Source organism: Pseudopipra pipra, chromosome 18 (assembly GCF_036250125.1).
Source record: "Pseudopipra pipra isolate bDixPip1 chromosome 18, bDixPip1.hap1, whole genome shotgun sequence".
In the NCBI taxonomy this organism is placed as follows: domain Eukaryota; kingdom Metazoa; phylum Chordata; class Aves; order Passeriformes; family Pipridae; genus Pseudopipra; species Pseudopipra pipra.
Window position 1 is genome coordinate 5,567,771 of NC_087566.1, and position 22,944 is coordinate 5,590,714.

Below are 22,944 nucleotides of genomic sequence, written 5' to 3' on the forward strand. Positions count from 1 at the left end.
TTTCCCAGTTGCAGGAAATTAAATATTGGAATATTGGTATATTGGGCCCTTGCTGACACCCAGAGGGTCACACTCTTTCCAGAACCACTCAGAAGCCTCATTCTTGCCTCTCTGTAACAGTGGAATTGACCCACTGGGGGCCAGAGTGGGATCCCATATCTCAGTTTCCACACTTCCTCATGCTGTACTGCCCCTTCAAGTCTGTTTTTATTTTTTCTTTTCCATCCCAAAGGGTTTCTGCCAGACTCAGAGCAAATCCCTTTTCAGGCACCTCAGAGAGGGGCTGTGGGCAGGGGAGATGATGAGCTTTGATGAACTAGAGGGAGAAGGAGGATTTTTTCTTTGAGCTGAGGAGGGGAAGCTTGTCTACTGGAAGGAAGGAAGGACACACATGGCAGTTCTGGGTCTTTCTGGAGAGGTTTTTAAACACTGTGGCCAGATTTTAACATCTGGATGATCAAACAGTCCCTGCAGAGCCCTGTTCCTCTTCCTCCTGTTGTCTGTGTCTCTCCTGGAGTACTCATACTGCTCTCTCATTTTCATCTGGCCTCACACTTTCGTTCAGTGCTGTACTATGGAAAAAGAAAGCCTTAGATGCTTAGTACAGTTCTTATTTATTTTCCTAAAAAAGAGGACAGTACAAATCTTTTCACCTAGGATTTGAACACTACAAGAAATGTATTCCAGACCCAATCTGGAGCTCACTCAATACCCTTGGCTTGGAGGGAATTTTGTCTTCAAAGATGCCCTGTGTAGCACTTGTGTGATCCTGGATCCTACATGGCAGATTCACAAATACTTCTTTAACCTTTATTCCCAATCCATGCTAGTTTATGGCAGTGCTAATGATTTACCACACTTCCCTCTTGTGGACAGTATTTACTAGTAGGAGAAAAAAAGTAAGGCACGTTGGACAAGATCACCCTGTAGAAAAACATGTAGAAGGAAATGAGTTTTTAATGTCTCATAAGACAGTAAAAACTCCTTCACTGGGAACCAGTAAGGTTTAGAAAGTCCAGACCAAATAAAGACTTTTAAAATAATCAAGGTCTTACCTGATTCTTTTTAAAATACTTTAAATGTTTCTTCTCTTTTTTTTCCCCCTGCATTTTTGACCAGAAGAGGGAATGTATGTTGGTTCTTAATGTGGTACTGTGCAATCCATAACCTCAAGCCTTGAAACTATAGACTTTATCTAGCTTTTTTGGTACTGTGATGATTGTCATGGGAAGGATGGTTGTACTGGGGAAGTCCCCTGCTCCTGGTATTAGCTTTTGGCACTGCTACAAATACTGCTAGAGGATGGTGTGAAGATAAAATAGCAGGAGCCTTAGGGCTGTGGAAGAAAAGGGCTGTGAAAGAAACTGCTGCTCAGTATTCAAGTCCTTTTGCAAATTTTATTGTGTGGCACCTGCATCAGTCAGTAGTGAAGATCTCATTTCCAGAAAAGACAGACACAGTGTTCCTTGACCCAATAACACAGTCCCAAAAGATGGGCTCTCCTCTGTCCCTGACTCTTTATTTAATGAAAACCAAATCCAGGCATGATCAGTAGGGTGTGTTTTCCTAGTCAGTGCTTTTTATTTCTTTATCAGTAAACTGCAAAGCATGAAGAAGACCAAAAATGTGTCATGTCATATAGCAATGACTACAAAAAGTGAAGCCTTTTTTACCATGTTTTATAATGAAAATGTGGAGTATTCAGACACCTGGAGAGAGAAGCAAACGCTCAGACATACAGATTGGGTTCTCCAGGAGAGGCACCACTCTCTTTTGTCTCACTGGTACCAGTTACTCTCAGGAGTCAATCTCATTGAAACCCAGTGTTCTCCAGGCTGAAGACACACTGCACAATCAAGAAGGAGAACCTGCCCACCGTGGCTTTGCCCACTCATGATTCCCTGCAGCTCTGCTTTCTTTGCTCATGCTTTCTTTCAGTGCTCACATATCCCTGGGGATTTTTTTCCAATAGAAGAGGCAGAAACAGTGCATAATGATTCTGTCTACTGATAGGCAAGGTGCTCTTCTTCCACTGTATTAAAGAGCTAAACACTTGCTTTCCTCTGGACTGAAGCTTCTTGTCTGGGAAAGCTCATCACCACTGACTTGTTAACAGCAGATAATTTCAACACCAAAGCTCTGTCTTCTTTTGCTCTCACCTTTGCAAACCTGCTGTATCTCTGGACCTTCCAGACTCATGTTCTCCAACTGTGGAGTCCTGGCTTTGCCAAGAAAAATAGCAGATCCTATGTTTTCAGTTTACCAACTGCTAACTTGGAGGGACTGGCACAATTTCTTTATATATTGTGTTCAAATTTTTTTTCTGCAGAGGAATTAATTCAGCTCATGTTTCAGGAGTTGGAGAGAACGACCAAGTTCATCCTGCACCCTGCACTGCAGGTGATTATTTTTAAAATACACACTTGTGCTCTTTGGGGAGCAACGGATTCTCTATTGCTTAATGAGGCTTCTGGGCACTACAGTAATAAAGGAGCAAAATACAAAGGGGAGGGTTTGTTGTTAAAGTCTAGTGACAGTCATCACCGAGCAGTTACTCTGCTGTAGGACTGTCTGTCTCTTCTTTCCGCGGTAGTTCAGGCGGTTGAACTCCTCCAGGATCTGCAGCATGGTCTTTCCTTTGGGTTCTGGCATCACCAGGAAGACAAAGACAGCCACGGTCAGACAGTATGTCAAGAAAATGAGGAAACAGAAATTACCAAGGCCTTCCTACAGGAAAAGAAAGAGACAAAATATGTTCATAAGAATTTATCTCTATTTCTTTCTCTTATGATATAGAGGTTTTGGTTTTGTATTTACTATAGAACTTGGTCAGGGACAAAAACACCCTGCTTTGCTTACCACAATGAAAGGGAAGACAAGTCCAAGGATGAAGAGTTGGATCCAGCTTACAAGACCATTAAAAACAACAGCAGCCGCTCTGTATGACTGAATAAAAATTTCTGTGATCAAGGAGCATAACACACCACCTGAAAAAAAATTGAAGAAAAGAAGGAAACTTAGAAATTTTGCAAGATGCTTCTGTACCTCACACTTCATATTGTTGCATAGGTTTGTGGCTTTAAATGACCTGGAAGTGTTTGAGGTGCTGCCTGGCTCTTGAGGAGGAAGGATGTAGGAATGCAATAGGAAATTAAGTTTTACCTCCTACTGCAGTATGGAGGGAAACATCTGTACCTGCACTGAATCAGGAGTAGGGATGGGGTTCATGCTAACTGTGGAGCAGCTATGCCTGGCACCTCTCCTAAAGGCTGCAGTGAGGAAGGAATGAGTACCTGAAACCATTCCAGTAGAAAATACCAACCTGGCCCAACGCCAAAGCTCAGGATGAAAATAAAGACAAGTGCAACAGAGCAGTATGGTACCCAGAAAAAGGAATCCTGTGGTAGGAAATGAAAAGCAAATAAAATCAGAAATTAAGATTTTGTTTATCTAGCTCCATTAGAAACATTCACGACTGCTAAGTATAGCAGTGTTAAATATAAATATAATTATTTTACTTCCAGAAATTTCATGAGGAGATAGTCTTGGCAGAGTTCTTGGTTGTATAAGTCTATTGTCTTTAATCTGTATGTACATGGCTGGGAACAGACCTCTGTTAATATGATGGTTAGCCCCAAAAACACTTCTACTTGGGCTAAAAAATTATTTGGGGGACAGAAATAGTATGATATCTGCTGCACAATAACGCATGAAGACAGGACATAGTTTTAACGCGTCAGTGGGGTCTTACCTGTAGGAAGAGCGTGACTGTGAGGAGCCCTAAAGCGAGGGTCATCACTGTGTAGTTTTTCCACAGCAGTGTCTTCCTCCCTGCACGCTCAATGAGGACACCCTGCAACCAGAAGGACACGCTGCCAGCTCCAAAGGACAGACCTAAGGCAGGCACTGCTGAGCTGCTCCAGTAGCTGCCATCCCTGGGTCATGATTTTGAGAGAAAGACTCTCCTCTCTTCCCAGAAATTGAATATAAATGCAGAACAAAATTCAGCTGAAAAGCCACTTACACACACAGCTGTGGAGAGGATCTCGGTGGTCCCAAGCCCCAGCGAGACATAGTGGATTTGATCAGGGGGGATTCCAGCTTTTATGAAGATATTGTATGCATAAAAGTAAACCTGGAAAGAATAGAAATTTTTGCTCATGTTTACACTAATGTCTGAGAGTTTTTTGACAAGAAATAAGTTTTGATCCCCTTGCATTCTCTTATCATAACAGGGTAATCCATAGAATACCTTCAGATGACACTTGCAGTTATCAACTTATCTCAGGTACCAAACTTCCATGGGAAAGGATTGTAATGAACAGTAACAACAGATCCCTCCTTACAGCCACTGTTTCAGTCAGCATTTCACAACTCGTGGCAGAGCTCACTTTTGCAAGAGCCTGTGAGCAGTGCAGAGAGCAGAGCAGAGCAGAGCACATACCACAATGCCCCCGTTGAAATGTGAGCAGGAGGCCACGAGGAACAGAGTGATGAGCTGCCAACGCACAGCTCTGTCACGGAGCAGGTCACAAAGGCCCTTGGCCTTCTCCCCACGGATGGCTTCTTCCTCTGATATCATGTCATTTATTTCGGCCATGTGGTCTCCTTCCCCCCAGAGCTGCTCCACAGCTGGAAGGAGAAGAGGAGAGGTGACTTCTGGTCCAAGCCCACCAGTACAGACCTGAATTCTGAGGATTATTTCCTGTTTTGCAGAGTGTCTTATCTGAACTTCAGGCTCAGATAAGAAACTCAGGCTTGTATGAACTTCCTAGGGATCTGGGCTCAGATTACACACAGATTCACATCATTCCTATCTATTTTTACCCACACATCCTAATCATGACCTCACCTTTGGCCAATAGCTGCCTATAGTCTTTCAATGTAACCCACACTTAAATTCTTACCGATCCTTCCCCAAATACCCTCCTACTAGAGGTGCTGCTCTAGTACACACTCCAAAACACAGACAAGGTAAAATGATTCCTACATATAAAACAGTATTTCTACATCCAAGGAGTTCTCTTTTGATAGTTAAACCCCCAGAATGGCTGTTTCTCTGTTTCTGTCAGGATTTGCTGTTAGGTTACTGAAAAACTGGAATGCTTCCGGATATGGCATGACAATAGAGAGCCTCCCTTTCTTACACAGAGCCAGAAGGTACCATGTCCACACCCTGACTGTTCAGGGCAGAATCTGTATTGTTGGAAATACAAGCTCTGTATGATCACATCCCTCAGAGGACCCTGGCAGAGAGTAAGGGAAATACTGGTGCCAAAAGAGCACTAACATTCAAACAGAAGAGGCTGATCTTCATTAAAGCTGAAAGTTGTTTCAGAGCCAAAAGACCAAGAGTCTTTTTCCCACCTGTACCTCTCTTTCAGGCTCATATGAGGCTTTACTGTGTTTTCCACTTTCTTCTAAAATGAATGCTTTGTGACCCATTTCCTTACCCTTAATGCATGCCTCCTTGTCCTTTTTTTCAATGAGGAGGTAGCGGGGAGAGTCTGGGAAGAAGGGGAGGGTGAGAAGCTGAATGAGGGCAGGAACTGCATTGGCTGCCAAGAGAACAGGCCAGAGAGCCTCTGCTCCAAGAACTTCTCTGAAACAAAACCAGCAGAGTAAGAGAGGCTGAGGAATCGTGTGCTGGCCATGTGAGCACACACAGACACAGGGTTATCCCTCGGCCCTGCTGTGTGTCACAGCAGCTCCTCCCAAGGGTCTCCAGCATTTCTCAGCCCAGAAAAATTAAAATCTCAACAGGAGGGGGAAGGGCAGAGCAGAGGGCCGTTGCCTGCAGCCCATGAGTTACCCAGTGTTGGCTCCTGCTGCTCAGAGGCAAGTGCAGCAAGGCCACCTGCATCCTCCTGCAGCGTCTGAGGGCCCGCAGGGACCAACAGTGTCCCAGCACAGATGCTGAAGGAAGAACTTGCAGGGGCTGATCCCTCAGCTTCTGATCCAAAGAGGCCCATGTTATAATTGGGGAAAGACCTATGGGTCATCAGCCTGGTACTGACTGCCCCAAATAACAGCTGGTGGGTTTCCTGCAGCTTTGAGAACACTGTGGCCAGAATGATGCATGCCCTAGAAATGGGGCAGACTGCCTTTGGCACAGGACAGGCAGGAAGAGCCTGTGCTGGGGGGATAAATCCAGCATAAGAGTCTGTCTCTGTGTGTGTGTGTACATGTGTGTGTGTTTGATGAGTGGGTATGCCAGTTTGTGTGCATTTTCAAGAAGGTTTGGATGGCTCTGATATTCCCCGCACCTTCCGAAAAAAATAGAAAGTAAAGGTCTGTTCATAAAAAGATTGATTCCTTTCAAACCCACTGAAATATGTTCAAGGTTTTTATTACTTGTATTTTGATCTGCGTCTGCTAGGAAGGAACTTTATTCTTCAGGATTAAATATTTTGTATGATTTCTGTTTCCCATTCACTAAAGTCAGGAATTTGGGCTAATTCAGTCTGACTACCCTGCAAACATGTCTGAAAACAGTTGCTGATTTGCCTATCCATTGGCTTGCATTGATATATACATATATTTTAATAACAGAATAAATTGAGTCTGTTTCAGACCCTCTTACCTGAGACCCAGAGCAAATCCTACGAATTTTCCAAAGGCAACAGCAGTAGAAGCTGTTATGGCAATCAGCCCACGGAGCTTCCGCGGGGCACATTCCCCAGAATACATGAGATGGATATTCAGAGATAAACCTGCAGTGACAAAGGACTGTTAGGGCAAAGCAAACCCACAAGGGTGTGGTGTTTTGGAGGGGACCATTATGGTCAAGGGGGTTGGGGTTGGCTTTGAGACACCTTTTTAACCGTGCTGAGTATGTGTCTGCCTGACATGAAGCATGTGCCCTGTACCGTGGCCTCGTGTCTTTGCTAAATACTTCACTAGGCAAGTACCTGCCCCTGGGAACTCTGTCCTTCAGCAGGCTGGCCTTCTCTTATATCATTTCCTACAGCCACATATACAGGAGTGTAGTTACTCCCTTTAGTCTCAGATGAGGTATTTCAGTGTTGATTCAGGATGATATGTGCCTTATTTTGTGCTTGAAACCAAGAAGTTAACAAATTCTATACATTCCATTTGCATTTCAGTGAATGAATTAATTAATATTTATCCTCTCTCCATTTTATCTTTTTTTTTTTGCTGGTTAGTATTTATCCAACTTCTCAGGGGTTGAAAACACTGGGAGAATGTAACCATTTGGAAATTAGAATTGCCCAGTTTGAAAACTGTCTGTAATATGGAGGGCAGCATCAGCCACAGTGAGAAACAACAGGAAAACAGAGGTCAGCTCTTTATTGAGTGAGCAGGTTCCCCTGAAATATTGCATGTTTTGGCTTTTTCAAAAGAATACCTTTTATAGGGATTGGATGTAAAGATAGAAGAAAGAGAAATGGAGATGTTAGACATTACTAATTTAATTATGTTTGTGGTTTCTTATTTAATTAAAAATAAGCAATCATGTCCTCTGCAGGGTTTAGTAAAAATCTGTGGTCTGTGTACTGATAAATCCTCGTGACCCTGAGTCACTGCTCTTCCAACTATTTAATGCCATAAGTAGGAATGTTAATTTACCTGCACACAGTCCAGCAGAAAACCTTCCAGCGATGATCATCTCAAAGGACCCGCTCAGCCGGCTGAGTGCCATCAGAGCTGCGCTCAGCAGAGCAGGGATGTTGGCAAGGAGCATGGACTTTTTCCTGGAATTCACTTAAATTACTGTGAGCATAAATATTGTCCATGTGTCATTCACACCTGACAGAAGTGACACGAATTGTACCATGGTTACAGACTCTGTGCCAGCTTCTGAGATCGGCTGCAGTGAAGTAAATGGGAAAAGGGAATGGGAAAACTGTCACAGATTGATAAGTTAGTTCAAGCTTTTGACCCCCCTAGTGAAGCCAATATTTACACTGAAGAACAAGCTTTGTGACTGATTGTCTGTGATATTCACTTTAAAATGCATGCACTCCTTGTGTGATTTCCCCGGCCTGGATTCACTTTGGACTTTATAAGGGAGAGAGTGTGATTTTGTACTGATCCTTCATTGGAAGCAGCCCTGGGCTGCTCACAGTGCTACTTTACAAGCAGTGTTTCTCCCAAGACATGGTCACTTATTTTTGCAGTTGTGGATGTAAACAGAAGGACTAATGTAATCACTATTCCTACCTTCCAAATCTAACAGCCAAGTATCCAGTAGAGGAGGAGCCCAGGAGCCCCCCAATGCTGTAAATGGACACAATGAAGGACCACATCAGAGTGATCATGTCCTCACTGGGAGTGGAGCCGTATCTCTTCAGCCAGGTCTCACGGATGAAACTCTTGATGTACTTGAAAAGAAAAGCAGAAACCCGTGGACTCAGTCAACATGCTTTTTGCATAATTGTGCCTCTTTTTTAATTCTCCTACTGGCCTTTTTGATACATTTCTATGGATACCTTGGTTGGAATCTTAGTCCTGATGAAATCAATGGCAATTTTGCATGGCAGGTTGGTCTTCTGTTTCTGTACTAAAACCTGATGGTTTTGCTACCTGATCTTTCCCACCATTCCTGCTTGTGTGTCTGTCTCTCTTGTCTACCTGCTGCATCTGGTGCCCTGAGTGAAATCCAGGTTTGACTTCAACTGACTCAAGTGAGAGCAGGTTTTGTCCCTTGACATGGTCTGTTGTGAGGTCTCTCTGGCCTGCTGTTCACAACCTCCATGGCACCCTCATTCTTGGTGAGGGTTCACAATGTAGTGATAGTATGAGCTCAATGTCCTTGGTACCATTCAGGATGACAAACACCTTCCCTAATTTTGCTTTTCCAGCTGCAGGTATCAGTGCTGAACTCAGCTCTAGAGCTACAGTCCTGCCCTGTCCTACTGCACCTTACAGTCACTTAGACACAGTGTGTGTGGCCAAGCACATGTACAAGAGGCCCCCTGAGCACTGAAAAGAGAAGAATGCCCTATGAGCAATTCAACTCAGCAAGGTGAAAATGGCTGACTTTATGGATATCATTCAGCCTCCCCTTTCCCAGGTCTGCCACATTAGATAGAAGTTAAAACCCCATGAAACACAAGAGCAATAGTAGCTACTCTTAGAACTAAGAAACCAGAGGTCTAGGTTTGAGAGCAGAATTTAAAAAGTTAGTGATTGCATATAGAGGCAGTGAGAACAGTGAAATCCATGCTAGTAGCTCACTCTTGGAGCTCTCCACGCTTACCTCAGCAGGAGAATTGATAATGGAGACCTGCAACCCATACTGGAAACCTCCACCAATGCCCAGGACAAAAGGCAGCAGAAAGAGGTTGTAGCTCATTTTCTGGCAGGAAATAAAAGCAGCAAACAAAGCTGGTACAGCTATTCAGACATGCCCCCAATGTCCTGTGTTTTCCTCAGGAGCTCTAACAGTTTGAGCAATGCCACACACCTGCCTCCTCCGAGACCAAGGAGCCAGCACTAGGAAACCACAGCTACTAAAGCACAGGACAGTGAGGAATCTGAGGAGAGACAAAGCTCACAGCTGTTTCCTGGAACCCAGTTACACACTTCAGTGCTTCTGTCTGCAGCTTTGGCCATCTCAGTCTGCACTGTCATGGCTGTGGGAGCACGGTGCAATGTGCAAGCGCGCCGTCAACAATTCCATCTATTTGTCCTTTCCTCTCCTCCTTTCCCACTTGTTATCTCACCTAAGTGAATATTTTGCTCTGTGACTTGGCTGAGACTGGATAAACATTTGGGGATTGAAGGGCATTCCTGGTTTCATGGTTTATTCACCCTTTCTTAGAACTATCTGACAGGAGGCTTAAGAATAAAGGACTGCAATAAATGCACACCTCAACCTCTCCCACTCCTCCTGTTCCTGACTGTCCTGGGATATTCTGGCCAGCGATGATGGCGTGATGCTGCACCTCTGTCTCTAGAACAGGTCACATTCAAACAATCCCTGCCAAATATTTACAAGCTGATTTCTGCTCAGGTGAATGCCATTGCTTGAGTGGGCATCAAAAAAAGCACTCATGGAAGCCAAAGTCCAGGGACTGGCACAAACTGTACTGGACCGGTCTGGACTCCCCAAGTCATAGGCTGGGTAATCAGTTATCACATTTAAAGGAAAAGTTCCTGACTGCTACCTTGAGCCTCAATACAGCAAAGCCTTCTGAAGCCTGACTTGGCCAAACTTGACTCTGCCTGTGCATCCAACTCTTGAACTGTGGGATCAGTTGACTCTTTAAGAGTAAAGGTCATTGCCTGAAAGTTCAAGTCTGTGTCCCTATAATATATGTCAGATGCTAAGAAAGTTGAATCTCAATTTTAAATCCTGACTTCAAAATAAATAAATTACATCTTTACTTTTATCCATAATTCTCAAAAGGCCTCTTTATCTAGCAGTCTCCGAGCTGGTTCTGTTAAAAGGCTTTTAAAAGTTATTCAAAGAGCTTAGGGGGGAATTTCATCTTTTGGTGAGAGGCTGCACTTGGCAATTCCACAGGCCAGGATGCTGCATGTCTTTGGTGCCTGGAAGAATCCCAGCCCCAACTGGGTTTGAAGTGAGAGGTAGCTTGTGAAGAAGAGCAGTTTGAGGACAGCAGCAGTAACTATTTTTCTCTGGTGTTGATAGTTATTAATAAATCCAACAGTGCAGGATTACTTGATTTGCAAACAGTAATATGAACCATAATGAGTCTCTGAGGATCACTTTTCAACGTGTTTTTGTTTAACACTTCACATGATAAGAAAATCTGAACAAGTGTCATATATCTTTTCAGTCAAAGGTGTTTGAATTCAGTATCAATTAACCAACTTGTTAAATGCTTCAATTAAAATTTAACAAATTAGACCAACTGAAATGTAACCACTGTTTGCATTTGCTTAATCAGTCTAAAGACTCCTGATTTCAGGAAGTTTGAATTAGTGTTTTCTGCCATATGTACTCACAGGACTGGTTCTGAAACTCAGGAAGTCAATTAACTGTGTATGATTTCTGAACAGGCATGTTTCATATTGATGGGTGCAGATGGTCTCTGGCTTGCCAGGGTTTTGGGGAAAAGTACAGTGCTGACTCATGGGAGTAGCCACAGTGGTGGCCAAGGTGAGGACCTCTGGACACTGGAGGGCTTCTCTCTTCTCTGACCTGTATGTCCCAGTGGTGTGTGCCAGGCCTCTCCCTCTGCCCAGGGAGTCTCTTCAGTCCTTCCCTGCTTCCTATCCTGCATCCTCACTATTGCCTTGTCTTCTCTGCTTCACTTCTGTCTTCTCTCCTTCCTCTGGTCCTCACCGAAGGAATGACAGAGTATTTTGCCACCACCAGAACGGTACAGTCACTTTTTGCTTCAACTGTGTGTTTTACTCTTTCCATCTGCCCCTCACTGCTTTGTTCAAACTATAGAAATGAAAAGTATCTCTTCAGTTCCCAGCTCCAGGGAGTCCTGCTCTTGATTGTCTTCTCTCAAAATCCTGCATACTTCAAAACCTCAGTGTTTTCCAAGAGCAGAGATACCTGCTCTTGCCCATGTCTGTATATTGATGACTTCTAAAACAGCAGCAACCACAAAGGAACAAAAGTTTACTCTTTATTTTGTGTATGTTATAAACTTTAGGTAGTGAAAGAGAGTTCTTGCACAGACTCTACTTCTGAGAAATAGATCTGCTGCTCCACACATGCCCAGCAATGACAGTAATACACTCTGGAAACATTTACAGTCTTGTCATTCAAATGTTCTGTATTTCCCAAAAAATGCAGTTAAAAAATACACTGAGAGAAACTTTAGCAACTTCTTTTGAAAATGTATGTGTTCTTTGCTGCAACCATCAGCAGTGCTGTGACTGACATATGAACAAAGTGAAAGGCCATATTAAATGAGGAGTGTTGCCCTCTTCTGTACCAGGTTAACTAAAAGCAATCACTATCACATCTGGGTCTTTTCCAGTGTGCTCTGTGGAGACAAGAACATGCTACAGAGAGTGTCCAGGTGTGATCTAAATCTCCACACCCAAAATAAGCTGCTGCACACGAGCTCCTCACCACACTTACCATTAGCAGAGCACAGGCACAAAACCCTACAAGGTGCACGAGCAGTGTGAGAGCAGTACAAACTGGACTGGGGAACCTGTGCTTTACAATATAGGACTGGAAGACAACAAACAAGCCATGAAGAAAACCAGTCCAGAATAAATATTCTGCAAAACAATGCCCAAAAGTCTGTTGTATAATAAGCCACTTAGCAAGTACTAGAAGCTTTCTTCTTAATCCATCTGTCACATGCTTTTATAGCTGAAAATAATTAACTGCTCACTATTGCTCAACAAGTAGGGGTCTATTTGAAATCACTTAATAACAGAAACAACGGGAGCACCAAGACAAGGTACTGAAAATTTCATCTGGTGTCTGAAAACAGAATTTAATCGCATTAATTTCTGTGTTAGAGAGCCCAGATTCAGGGGCAAGGAAAGAAAGGCTTCTGAGATGGAAGTTACTCTTTGGGTAGAGGAGAAATTCTGAGGAAATTTGCTCAAGCATTACATGATGTTTGATGATAAGAGAACAAGGCATCATTCTGTCACTGGATTCTAAAATATGCATTAAAAACCCAGTATTAAAAACTGAGAACAGATTATCAAACTTCTGTTTGTATTTATCAGTTCCAGCATGTGTTTTCAAGGTGAACTTAAGGACCTAAGAGTAATGTATTGTCCCTAACCCTACTTTTCTCTTGGTGTCCCTGCAAGGGAACACAGCCACTGCTGAATTCACTGCACCACTCCCCCAGGTACCATCTTCCTTTCTTCTGCTACAGTGTGGTGGTTTTGATCTCTTCAGGGCCTTTGTAGAAACCCGCACGGGTCTTAGTTTTGAAGTTCCGTTTCTTGAACTCCTCCGAGATTTCCAGGAAGGACTTTCCCTTTGTCTCAGGAAGGAAAAATCCAACATAGAGTGCAGTGCAGACACAGACCACAAGGAATGGGATGTAGCAGAAATGTGCTAGACTTTTCTGAGGAGGAGGAGAAAAACAAGACAGTGTTGGTGACATTCTGTGTGGTGACAAATAGGCCACTAATCCCTGTTCCTGCATGGACTAAGGTCAGCCAAGGGGATATTTCTCTGCACCCTGGTGAGGGTCTCACATGCCTAGAGGCAATAGCTCCCCAGCAGAGGTTGGGAGATTTGAGATAGCAAGAATAGTATTTCAAAATATCTTTTTCTCTCTATACAATTATACAGAATAGGAACCCTCAGTAGGAAATAAGACAGGAATGTATATTCTGCTCCCTTTCACTTCAGAAATCACCTTAGGAAATGGTGCCAGGGTCTGGCCAAAGGAAATTGCATCACATCTTTAGTCCCAGCTGTTCGCAGCTGAGGACAGAGGAGGAATATTGGTCATCCATGCCCCAAATTAGTCTTCTCCCAACCTCAAATCAGAATTCACCATAGGGAACATGGAGAAAGTTTGGTTTAGAGGAGTTCTGACCACTTTTCTCATAAAGATACTTCCATAGCAGTGCTATGCTGCTGCTTGCAATATTCTCTTTTCCTGGTCACTACCAGAGCTTCTTTCTTGTACAGAGCACTAAAGAGCTGCAGGCGATTGCTTTGCCTTTGGAACGCACCACGATGAATGGAAAGGCTGTTCCAACCAGAAATAGGTTGAACCAGAGCAGGGAGCCACAGATCATGTAAGCAGCTGGCCGGGACATCTGATCAAAAACCTCTGTGGGCAGAACTCCTGTTACACCAGCTGGGAAAAGAAATGGCAAGAAAGTTAATAATATTGTTGACACGACATTAAAAACAAGAGAACACATCTTAACAAGAAAACACACCTTTAAGTATAAGAGAACAGTAAATTATTATTCAGCAAATTATTCTCACTAGTCAGCAATGCCAGAAGAAGTGGTAATAGAGATTAACTGCAGAGGGGAATTTTTAGGTTAAATATTAAGGCCTGGCTAATTATTCAAACTTTCTCATGTTAGAATGAACTGCCAGGAAAAGTTTTGTAATCCACATTATTCTTACCAGGACCAAACCGTGAGAAAGGCTTATAATTAATTCAGCCCCATGGCACTGTAGGACAAGAAATTGTTGCCAACTTGTGTGGTTTGTGACACTGGCAGCTTGATTCTATTCTTACCTGCCTTCCTTCAAACTTGTGTAAGCAAACAGAGTTTCACATCTACTCCCACAACAACCAAACATCCACACACAGACAGTCTGTGTGTTGCCCCCACAACCACAGAAACTAATGGATTCTGACAAGGAAATGCATGTTAGTAGGACAGCAAATAGATGTGAAAATCTTCCTTCCAGGTATCTGCAAGTAAATAATCAAATTATGTAACCACCAATCTCTTGGGTTAAAGTGAAGCATCAGAAATGCTGGTTTGCAGCCCTAATGGACTGAGCAGCAAATCAAAACCTTGCCATCTGTTTAACACAAGAATCACCCCCAGGTGCCTTGGCCTTACAGCCAAGATGGCTGTGAGGAGGAACAGCACAGAGGAGGGCACAGAATGACCCTGCCCAACACTGACTTCCAGGGGCATGCAATGCAAACCCCTGAGAAACAGCTGAACACTGCTGGCAGAAACTGCCTTGTTCCTTTGAGCGTGCTGTGGCTAAAGAGGGTCTGAGAGTTTCCATAGGCTGCTTGCACACATCTCCAAGCCCCTGCAGTACCCAAAAGTTTCAGTGAAAACACTGAGGGAACTGACCTGGTCCGATTCCAAAGCTCAGGATATAGGCGAAAATGCAGGCCATGCTGAGATAAGGCATCCAGCTAATCTGAGTCTACAGCCACAGAGACCAACGGAAAACCAGTGAGGGCACTTACACTTATTTGCCACCACTGAACACCCCAGTCATATAAAAAGCAAAGCCCAACTCCATTCCACTTAAAAAATTAAGTAAAGTTTGCTACCTGCTGGCTCAGAGCGACCATGAAGACAATGGCCCATCCTGCCATGAAGATGTAGCCCCCCAGCAGCAGCGGCCTCCGACCAGCATAGTCTATAATCATGTTCTGCACAAAGTAACACAGTGAAATAAAGCAAGATATTTGACCCGTGTTTATAGTTCCTGCCTGCTCCCTCTTCCCATTTCAATACTCTGTGCCTAGTTCACTCTACAGCTACTTTAAGGATGTTGTCTGCTTCTTAGCAAAAAAAAAAAAAAGAAATTTCAAAGGAAAGGTCTGGTGGCAGGAATCAGGCAAGAAGGGTGTTGAAGAGACAAGAGAATGTCCCAGCTGCAGCCTAAACTCTGCCACTATCCATACGGACACAAAGCATGAAAGTTACACTTTTTAGAGATTTTAGACAGTGATGACAATGCAATGTCAGACCAAATAATTCTGCGTTAACCTGTCTGGCTGTGGGTGCTGACAAATGGCCTGGCTGCTGTGCTTAGAGGGCTTTCTTGGCATGAAAACACATGTCAATCCAAAATTAGCTATTAAGAGCCTCCACACTGTCAACAGAGGTTGCGTGTCAGCAGAGTGCATTAAGAGTCTCACACAGGTGACAGACGTGATCAGTTCACAGCTTCCTGTACCGATTACAACATATGGGATTTTGTCCTGAGGAATTCCAGCCTCTTGGAACACATAAGCTGCATAAGAATACATCTGTGGAGAGAAGAGAGGAGAAAGCAGTAAGAGAAGACATCTGAAAATACATCCCATTGTTCTTCCTGAAGGACCACACAGAGAGTGACTAACGTGCTGTCACACAGGTGATTTTGACAGCACCTTTCTGAATCTTTCCATAATGCACAGGTGTACTGAGGTCTCCACAGGCAGGAAGACCACTGTTTGTTCTTTTCCAGCAGACAGGATGTTAAACCCAAGAGCTCTCACCCACATCCCATGACAAAGCACTGCTGTGGCTCCTGTATCAGGCTCTTACCGAGTCGTTCCCGCAGAGCTGCATGGCGCTGCTCAGCACAACGATGCTCACCAGCTGCCACCTCAGAGATGGATTTTGGAAGAGCTCCCACGGGTTCTTTGCTCTCTGACCTTTAACAGCAGCCTGTTCAGCCAGCATCTCTTCCAGCTCTGCACTCAGGTCACTGGTGCCTCTGAGCTTCTGCAGTGCTGCAAGGACAAGGGAACCTCTTACCCCCGAGCCTTACATTTGGTTTGTCATTCTGCATCTGTGATCACGCTGTTACCGTCACAGAGATGGCCAGTTGTGGTGCAGCCACTTGAAGGATTTGGGGGAAAGGGAGTGCAAATCCCTCCACATTGTTTGATAACCCACCAGTGCCATTTCAGCAGCTGTGCTTCTGACTCAGATCTCAAGTGACTTCCCTGGGAATTGCAGGCAATTAAGATGTTCTTGGTACACAGCACATATTTCCCAGAAAGTAATTCCAGCCACTTCTCATATGAGGATTTGTATGCCACAAATCTAAGCAAATCCTTTAATATGAATTGGCTTCAGATTTGATCCCGAGCTCTTCAACTAGCATTTATTTCTCTTCATAGTTACAAAACATATTTGCCACTGCGAACACAAGTCTCACCTTTTGACCTCCCTATCGTAGGAAAACAGTCTTTTGTAGGAAGATGTCAGATGTCTTTCAATTACTTCAATAGGTCAAATATATTTAAGATTATAGGATGTTCTTTAGTTTGGAAGGAGGAAGTGATATTTACAACATACATAGTTATGTATGTTAAGGATATGCAATCTGCCCAGTGGGTAGATTTCAAATGCTCAGTGAGGAGCTGAGCCATCCTAAACTCACCAGAGATGCAGGATTCTTTGTCTCCACGGTCAATCAAGAGGTATCTGGGGCTTTCAGGGAACCAAGGCAGAGCTGTGAGCTGGATCAGGGCAGGTACCACATTGCTTGCCAAAAGGAATGGCCAGCTCTCCTCCCTGCCTAGGAGCTCCCTAGAGGAAAAAATAAACCAAACAAACTAAATTTACACAGTACGTTTAACAACCTGGCAAAAGCCCAGCACCCTCTGCTGCACGAGGGCACTGAAAATGAATGGAAAGAAAGGGGTAGTAAAGAGAAAAAAAAAAAAGAAAGATTTAATAAGCGGGGTTTTTGCTTTACATTACCTGAGTCCAACCACCTGTCCCAGCACCAACCCCAGGGCTGTAAACGATGCAGAGGTCAAGGCCACAGCTCCTCTGAGCTTCTTTGGGGCACTTTCCGCCAAATACATGGGCTGAATGTTCATGCTCACACCTGGGCAAGGCAGACAAACAGTGACCTCAGCTCGTGGGTGGAGGAGACACGGATAAATGCAGTCAGCCACCTCTGGAGGTTGCCAGCTGCACTTTTCTGCCGTGGGCTATGTAATGACCCATCTGCCAGTGCTCATTATTTCCCCAAACCTTCAATCGCACAGCTATTCTTCGCATAGGCTGCTAAACACCCATTTCCGGACTCATCAGTACTAGTGGATAACGAAACCGAAACCTGTCAGGGCCTCCGTCTATGGTCTTTTCAGCACCAAATTCAGGGTAGTAAGCATGGCTTCCCTTTACTTCCCCATTTTGATCATACTTTAAGACACTTAATCATTATTTCCTTGGATAAACTTCTACAAGAGCTTTAATGTTGGCGGTCATGCTGGTGAGGGACTGATATTCTTACAAGCAGACAGGGATCAATTTTAAGCTCAGATTCTCCCTGTGCACACAGATACATGTAATACACAAAACTTCTGCCTATGCATGTTTTTTTAAAAAAAGGTCTCAGAAGCAAAATATAAAATCTGTATATACAACTTCTTAATTCACTTACATGTGTCTGGTCAGCCTGGAGGATTAATTGGTTTCATATCTCGCATCATCCCTATTTGAATATCTTCTATTTCTAATTGTTACCTTTTATCCCCTTTGTCCTGCTATGTTTCTCGTGTTGCCATACCTGCATTCATGCCAGTAAAAAATCTGCTGAGCATAATCATTTCAAAGGATTTTGCCATTCGGCTGAATCCTGACAAGGCTGCAGCTATGATCACAAAGACATTGTTCAGCAGCAGGGACATCTTCCTTCCAAGAGAAAAGACAGTTGTGAGCACTTATGTGTCAGGTTTAGTTATCAAATAAAACATCTCACGTTGCAGATCCCACCTGCCACGCCTGGAAGCTCAAGGTGGGCTCAGCCCCACCACAGGACACCCGAGTACCCGAAGCCCTACATGGGGTGTCTGTGTGCCACAAGGTGTCCCTGCAGCGCTGCCTTTGGGCACGCTGAGGGCACCACGAGGGTGCCCAAATTCAGGGCTCTCCTGCTCACACGCAGTTTCCATTTGAATGGAGAGGAGTATTCCTTCAGTAAGCTGTGTGCATCGCGGTCTGAAAATGCTAATTTGTTGAAACAGGAATTTTTCATGTAATAGTATGAGAGTTGTGAAGCTTTGACAGGAAGTTTTCATGTGTCCCAGGGGAAATTTCTGTTGAAAACCAGGAAAAAAAAAAAAAGAGAGAGCTCTACTGACCCATAACAGCCAATAATTCTCTCTAGTCCCGGCTCACTGCCTTGCCAGTCAGTCTTTTTTAATCTTATTTATGATGGGATATGATTTTATTCCACAGCAGTACAGGGTGAAGTCTCTAAATTTTAATTGGATAAAAAAGCTGTATCCTTTCCAGATATTCATAACCATGAAATAAGTAAGCCATGGGAGACAGTCCTTCACAGTGGTGCCTGTTCTATCATACCAGAGGAACAAAGCAAAGTCACAGCACATAGAGGAAAATTTTGGGATCAAGAGAGAGGGAAGGAAAATCTGACTACCTATTAGTTTATGTTAGCAACACTAAGTGGTTTTTTTTCTGAAGAGAACTGGAGATAGAGCTGTGTATGAAAGATAGATGAGGTAAGACAAATACTTTTTAGAGACTCCAGAGCAGAGAAAAAAACCTCCAATTGTGGGAATTTAATGAATACTTCCTAAAATATATCAGACAAAAAGTGACCTGTGAGACAGGAGGACCTGGGATGCACAACCACCCTCTGTTTTTCCAGTGTCATTCCTACCAATCCCCACAGTTTATTTTAAAGAAAAATACCTGGTCTGACCCATTATGATTTCCTATTTAAAAGGATGGCAGAAAACTGGCACAAAAATGATGGTGATGATGTAGGTGGCTACTGTGGTACAGAGGTGAGCCGAAATCCTTGTAGCACCTCAGCTGGGCTGGAATATGATGAGAAGGTGATTTGGGGGACAAAAATGTTCCCCATTGGGTTTTGAGATATGAAATACTGTCATATCAGAATATGCTCCCTGCCAACTCAGAATGTTTAAGGCAGACTGGTCCATGACAGAAAACATGTTTTCACTCTTTTTAACTGCAGTGAGCATTGTGCTGTGGGGCTCCTAATTCCTCTCAGAGTAATGGAAGCTGCAAAGCCCAAATTAAACTCCAGCACCCTCTTACCTTCCCAACATGATGGCCATGGGACCAGCAACCACAGCCCCAGTGAGGCCTCCCAGGGGATATGCAGAGACAGTGAAGGACCAGAGCAGCAGGATCACGTTGCTCTCCAGGGGAACTCCCGTGCGCTCCAGCCAGGTCGTGTTCATGAACGTCTGGATGTACTGAGGGAGAGGGACAGGGCAGCACAACCACCACATAGAGATGAAGGACACTGAGAAATATAAAGTCTTCCTTATTAATGTATCTATTTATTCTGTGTTTATGCCTCCAATCCCTTCCAGTTCCAGATGAGTTTTTAACAGAGAGTTTAGAGTGTAAAATTGTTGCCGTTGAAAAGTTGCAGTTGGTTCCTATCTGTATGTAGCTACCTTGGATAATTTAAAAATTAATTTCATGGGTCTAACTTGGAATATAGGGGCAAAAATCAGTTTCAAAGGGTGCAGGTTAGAAAATTTTAGAATTACATTTGCTAAAGGAGTTGAGACAAAGATTTTGAATAAATTCTTGCGACACTACATCCTGCTCAAAGTTGGCTCTTGACAGCAAAGTCCTGTACCCCAGATGTGAATTATACAGAGGGAACAACACATCTTTCCCTTCTGTCCCTCAGCACCAGCAATGGCACATCACTGTCCAACAGAGCCACCAAGGAAGGGTCTGTCCTGGGAGGAAGCCCTCGGGCAGGTGTACTTTGGGACTAGCAGTACTTACTGAAGCTGGAGCATTGATGATGGAGATGTTGTAACCGTATTGGAAAGTGCCTCCAATCCCAGCAGCACATATTGTCAGGATCAGGATCTTGTTCTGAAGCTGAAGAAAAGGGACAGAAAATGGATGGCTTCCTTGCACAGAATAAAATGACCCCACAAAATTCACACTTTGAGCTGGGAGATTTTTCTCATGGCCATATATATCCACTGCATTTGTGATACATTGGCATGCTATTTCTTCTACCTTTTCATAATAATAACACATATTTTAGATTAAAATAGAATGCTGTTTTGTGCCTGTGCCTTTAGTTTCCCCATCTGTAGGTGAAATCCTGTGACAGGCAAGCTGTGCCCTGAGGGTGTCCTTGCACTGGGAACACTGTCCCATGTCTCAAGACCACTCTGAGCATGTTGGGAGCCCCTGGCCTTTAGTCTGACACCTCCAGTTCTGAGTGGCCCAGGGCCAGGATGGCCTTTGCCAGCCCCCTGCTCCAAAACCCCTCCCACTGGGAAAGCTCTAGTGTAACATGAAGAGCCCATGCTCAGGCTTGGCTGTTAGCCAGCCACTGCAGGGCACCTCAGGCCAGATTGTGTTTTGCTACATGAATATGACCCCATTGACCCCGAGAACTTGGATAACCCAATGCTGGGGAGCTCTTTCTGCTCTACCTGCTCATTTTCTTCTCACAGAGCCCTTTACCAAAGAAAAGGAAAGTTTGGTCTAGTCTTGCAATAGTTCTAAAACCACAAATTCAAATAATCTTAGATTTTTCCTTTTCTCAAAGTCTTTTCTTGTAAATAACTTCCCTACCAGCCTGAGACAGGACATTCTCCCAGGACAAAAATAAAGCCAGACTGTTCCAGCCCTGCAGCAAGAAGAGGCTGAGCTCTCTCCTGTCCCCATTAGAAGCAGCTACGTTTCACTTCGCACTTTTTGTGGCTGCACCACTTCCCTGTCTTGTTACTGAGACCTGAGCTAAGGATTGTGCTCCTGATATCTCTGCTCTTCCTAGTTATTCTAGTTCTCCAGGTGAGAGAGATTTCCTCTCCCTACAATAATAGCACACTTTTCTTTTTAACTCACAATGCCTAGGACTCTACCACTGCTCCTGCTCGTTTCCCTGCTTTCATTATAGAGTACATCCCCTACAGGTCCTGTACCACAGAGCTCTTTTGTGGCCATGAGCTAAAGGAAAATGGTTTGTTTCTTCCTCCAGGACCCACCAAACAGTTCTGTGCTCAAAGCTGAGCTGTATTTATAGAGTGACCTTCCCAAGCCTTCCTTAACACCCGGCTTCTGCACTATTTTCTCAGCCACAGCGATGGTGTGCAGCTGCCAGGAGAGCCATTAGTCTGTCAGTTCTATCCCAAGGACTGTGATGAGTTGGAAAATAATTCTATGAGAACCTGATAGTACTTACACAGCTTCATAAAAATTCAAATTAAAAAAAAAATCTGTCAGCAATAATAGTAAAATAGATGTTTTACCAGTCTCTGCAGCTTGTTCATCCTCTTTCGTAGGTTTTCCTCTGTCTGCCAAAGCCCCTGGTACTCTCAGCAGTGCTCTAAAGGATTATTTAAATCTCCAGCATAGGAATGTGTATTTAGTCACCCATTACGTTAGGATAAGACACTTGACTTGGCAGGTGTTTTGCCAGCTGATTTACATTCTCAAAACAGGGCTGCATGTTCATTAGCAAGACAGTTCAATTAATTTTGTTCAAAGCACATTCTGGGGAAAAGTAAGAACTGTTGAAAGACAATTTAGGAAAATGATTCTCCAAGATCCAGAGCTGTCTAAATCCTCTTGAAAGCCAGTGTGGTTTGCATAGATTCCCTCTCAGAGCATCTGGCACAGTTGCCCAGTATCACTTGTCTGATTAAGTGTGATCAAAGCAGAAGTGAACTACAAGTTTTTCTTTTTCTGACTGTATTTGCCCTGGAACACAATCTAAGATCTGAAAGACAAACCTTGGTCCTGCCAGTGACAGGAATAAATGAAGCCCAAACCTTTCAAATCCTTGTTATCCAGGGCCTTTCACTGCAGTCCTGTCCGTGTCCTGGTGCCATGCAGTCAATCCAGGGGTTGCTGACAAGGCTGTGAGTGATGCACAGAAGGCTGTGGTCCTGTCTCCTCCCTGCAGCCTGGCACAGAGCAGACAGCCACACTGACAGCACTAGATCCTGCCATGTACAGAAGACAGCAAGGCAGCAGTAACAGCAAGGACAGCCTTGCTGCTCTCTATGAAATATGAAAGGCACTCCCTGGCAGTGAGAAATGGTGCAACCTTATGAATCCTAGAGATGGGCCCAGCGGAGATGGAGGCATATTGCACTGCCAGCAGTAACATCAAAGCTACTGCTTCACAGAATACCTGGCCTTTAGGAATAACCATGATATTTTAACATTCTTTCATCCTGCAGATTGCAAATTGTGAGGCCCCTGACAGACTTCAAAGTATTCAAAATAAGTGAAACTTTTTAAAAAATGCTTCTTTGTCCCTACTCAGGTTTTACTAAACCTGAACAGAAATATAAATCTGTTCCACATCACAGAAGTATTTTCTCACGATTGTGTGAGTAGAGATGTGATGCTGCATCAGCCGCAGCCACTAAGTGGCAGGAGAAGTACAAAATTTGCTGTATTAGGCTCTGAATCCAGTATTCCAACACTGTGGCAGGGGTTAGATGAACACTTCCAACACCTTCCCAAACAATAAGTTGTTCACTGGGAAACAGGTGTAACTTTACCCAACTGTACAAGTCAACCTATAGTTTAGGCAGCATGTATCAAAACCAGTAACATATTCAAAAAGAAAAGCTC

At 43.8% G+C, this 22,944-nt stretch overlaps 2 protein-coding genes and 1 long non-coding RNA gene across 9 annotated transcripts in view; 1 reads left to right on the top strand and 2 right to left on the bottom strand.

Annotated features, from left to right (window-relative positions):
- LOC135424019 (uncharacterized) overlaps positions 1–22,944 on the top strand; it is an 86,852-nt gene that overhangs the window by 19,701 nt on the left and 44,207 nt on the right. The window lies entirely within an intron of this gene.
- On the bottom strand, positions 1,384–9,670 carry LOC135424003 (solute carrier family 2, facilitated glucose transporter member 11-like). The gene is made up of 12 exons (XM_064674774.1): positions 9,431–9,670; positions 9,224–9,322; positions 8,185–8,345; positions 7,591–7,715; positions 6,584–6,713; positions 5,454–5,602; positions 4,445–4,632; positions 4,025–4,135; positions 3,752–3,853; positions 3,323–3,398; positions 2,860–2,987; positions 1,384–2,727 (listed from the first exon to the last, which is right to left on the bottom strand). Exons 2-12 carry the CDS (start codon positions 9,317–9,319, stop codon positions 2,521–2,523), a joined length of 1,473 nt encoding a protein of 490 aa, XP_064530844.1. The 5' UTR covers positions 9,320–9,322; positions 9,431–9,670; the 3' UTR covers positions 1,384–2,520.
- LOC135424002 (solute carrier family 2, facilitated glucose transporter member 11-like) lies at positions 11,554–22,335 on the bottom strand. 7 transcript variants are annotated; one of them, XM_064674769.1, is made up of 12 exons: positions 21,609–22,327; positions 20,122–20,220; positions 19,411–19,571; positions 17,891–18,011; positions 17,074–17,203; positions 16,751–16,899; positions 15,907–16,094; positions 15,516–15,626; positions 14,922–15,023; positions 14,716–14,791; positions 13,612–13,739; positions 11,554–12,992 (listed from the first exon to the last, which is right to left on the bottom strand). In XM_064674769.1, the coding sequence occupies exons 2-12, from the start codon at positions 20,189–20,191 to the stop codon at positions 12,792–12,794; spliced, it is 1,437 nt and encodes a 478-aa protein (XP_064530839.1). In that variant the 5' UTR covers positions 20,192–20,220; positions 21,609–22,327; the 3' UTR covers positions 11,554–12,791. The 7 variants fall into 7 exon arrangements, with proteins under 7 accessions (XP_064530839.1, XP_064530837.1, XP_064530838.1 ...); XM_064674767.1 differs by having other exon boundaries at positions 17,891–18,015; positions 21,609–22,326; XM_064674768.1 differs by having other exon boundaries at positions 17,891–18,015; positions 19,411–19,621; positions 21,609–22,326.

Excerpts from the sequence above, each read along its gene's own strand:
- LOC135424002 (XM_064674767.1), bottom strand. The coding sequence starts at position 21,629 with ATGAACAAGCTGCAGAGACTG. Across the intron at positions 17,204-17,890 it reads TTTTACTGGCATGAATGCAG|GTGTGAGCATGAACATTCAG; the intron begins GTATGGCAACAC and ends TGCCTTGCCCAG. Across the intron at positions 13,740-14,715 it reads GAGCTTTGGAATCGGACCAG|CTGGTGTAACAGGAGTTCTG; the intron begins GTCAGTTCCCTC and ends TTCTTTTCCCAG.
- LOC135424003 (XM_064674774.1), bottom strand. The coding sequence starts at position 9,319 with ATGAGCTACAACCTCTTTCTGCTGCCTTTTGTCCTGGGCATTGGTGGA. Across the intron at positions 7,716-8,184 it reads TTGGCTGTTAGATTTGGAAG|GAAAAAGTCCATGCTCCTTG; the intron begins GTAGGAATAGTG and ends AGTGAATTCCAG. Across the intron at positions 4,633-5,453 it reads CAAGGAGGCATGCATTAAGG|CTGTGGAGCAGCTCTGGGGG; the intron begins GTAAGGAAATGG and ends TTCTCCTTCCAG.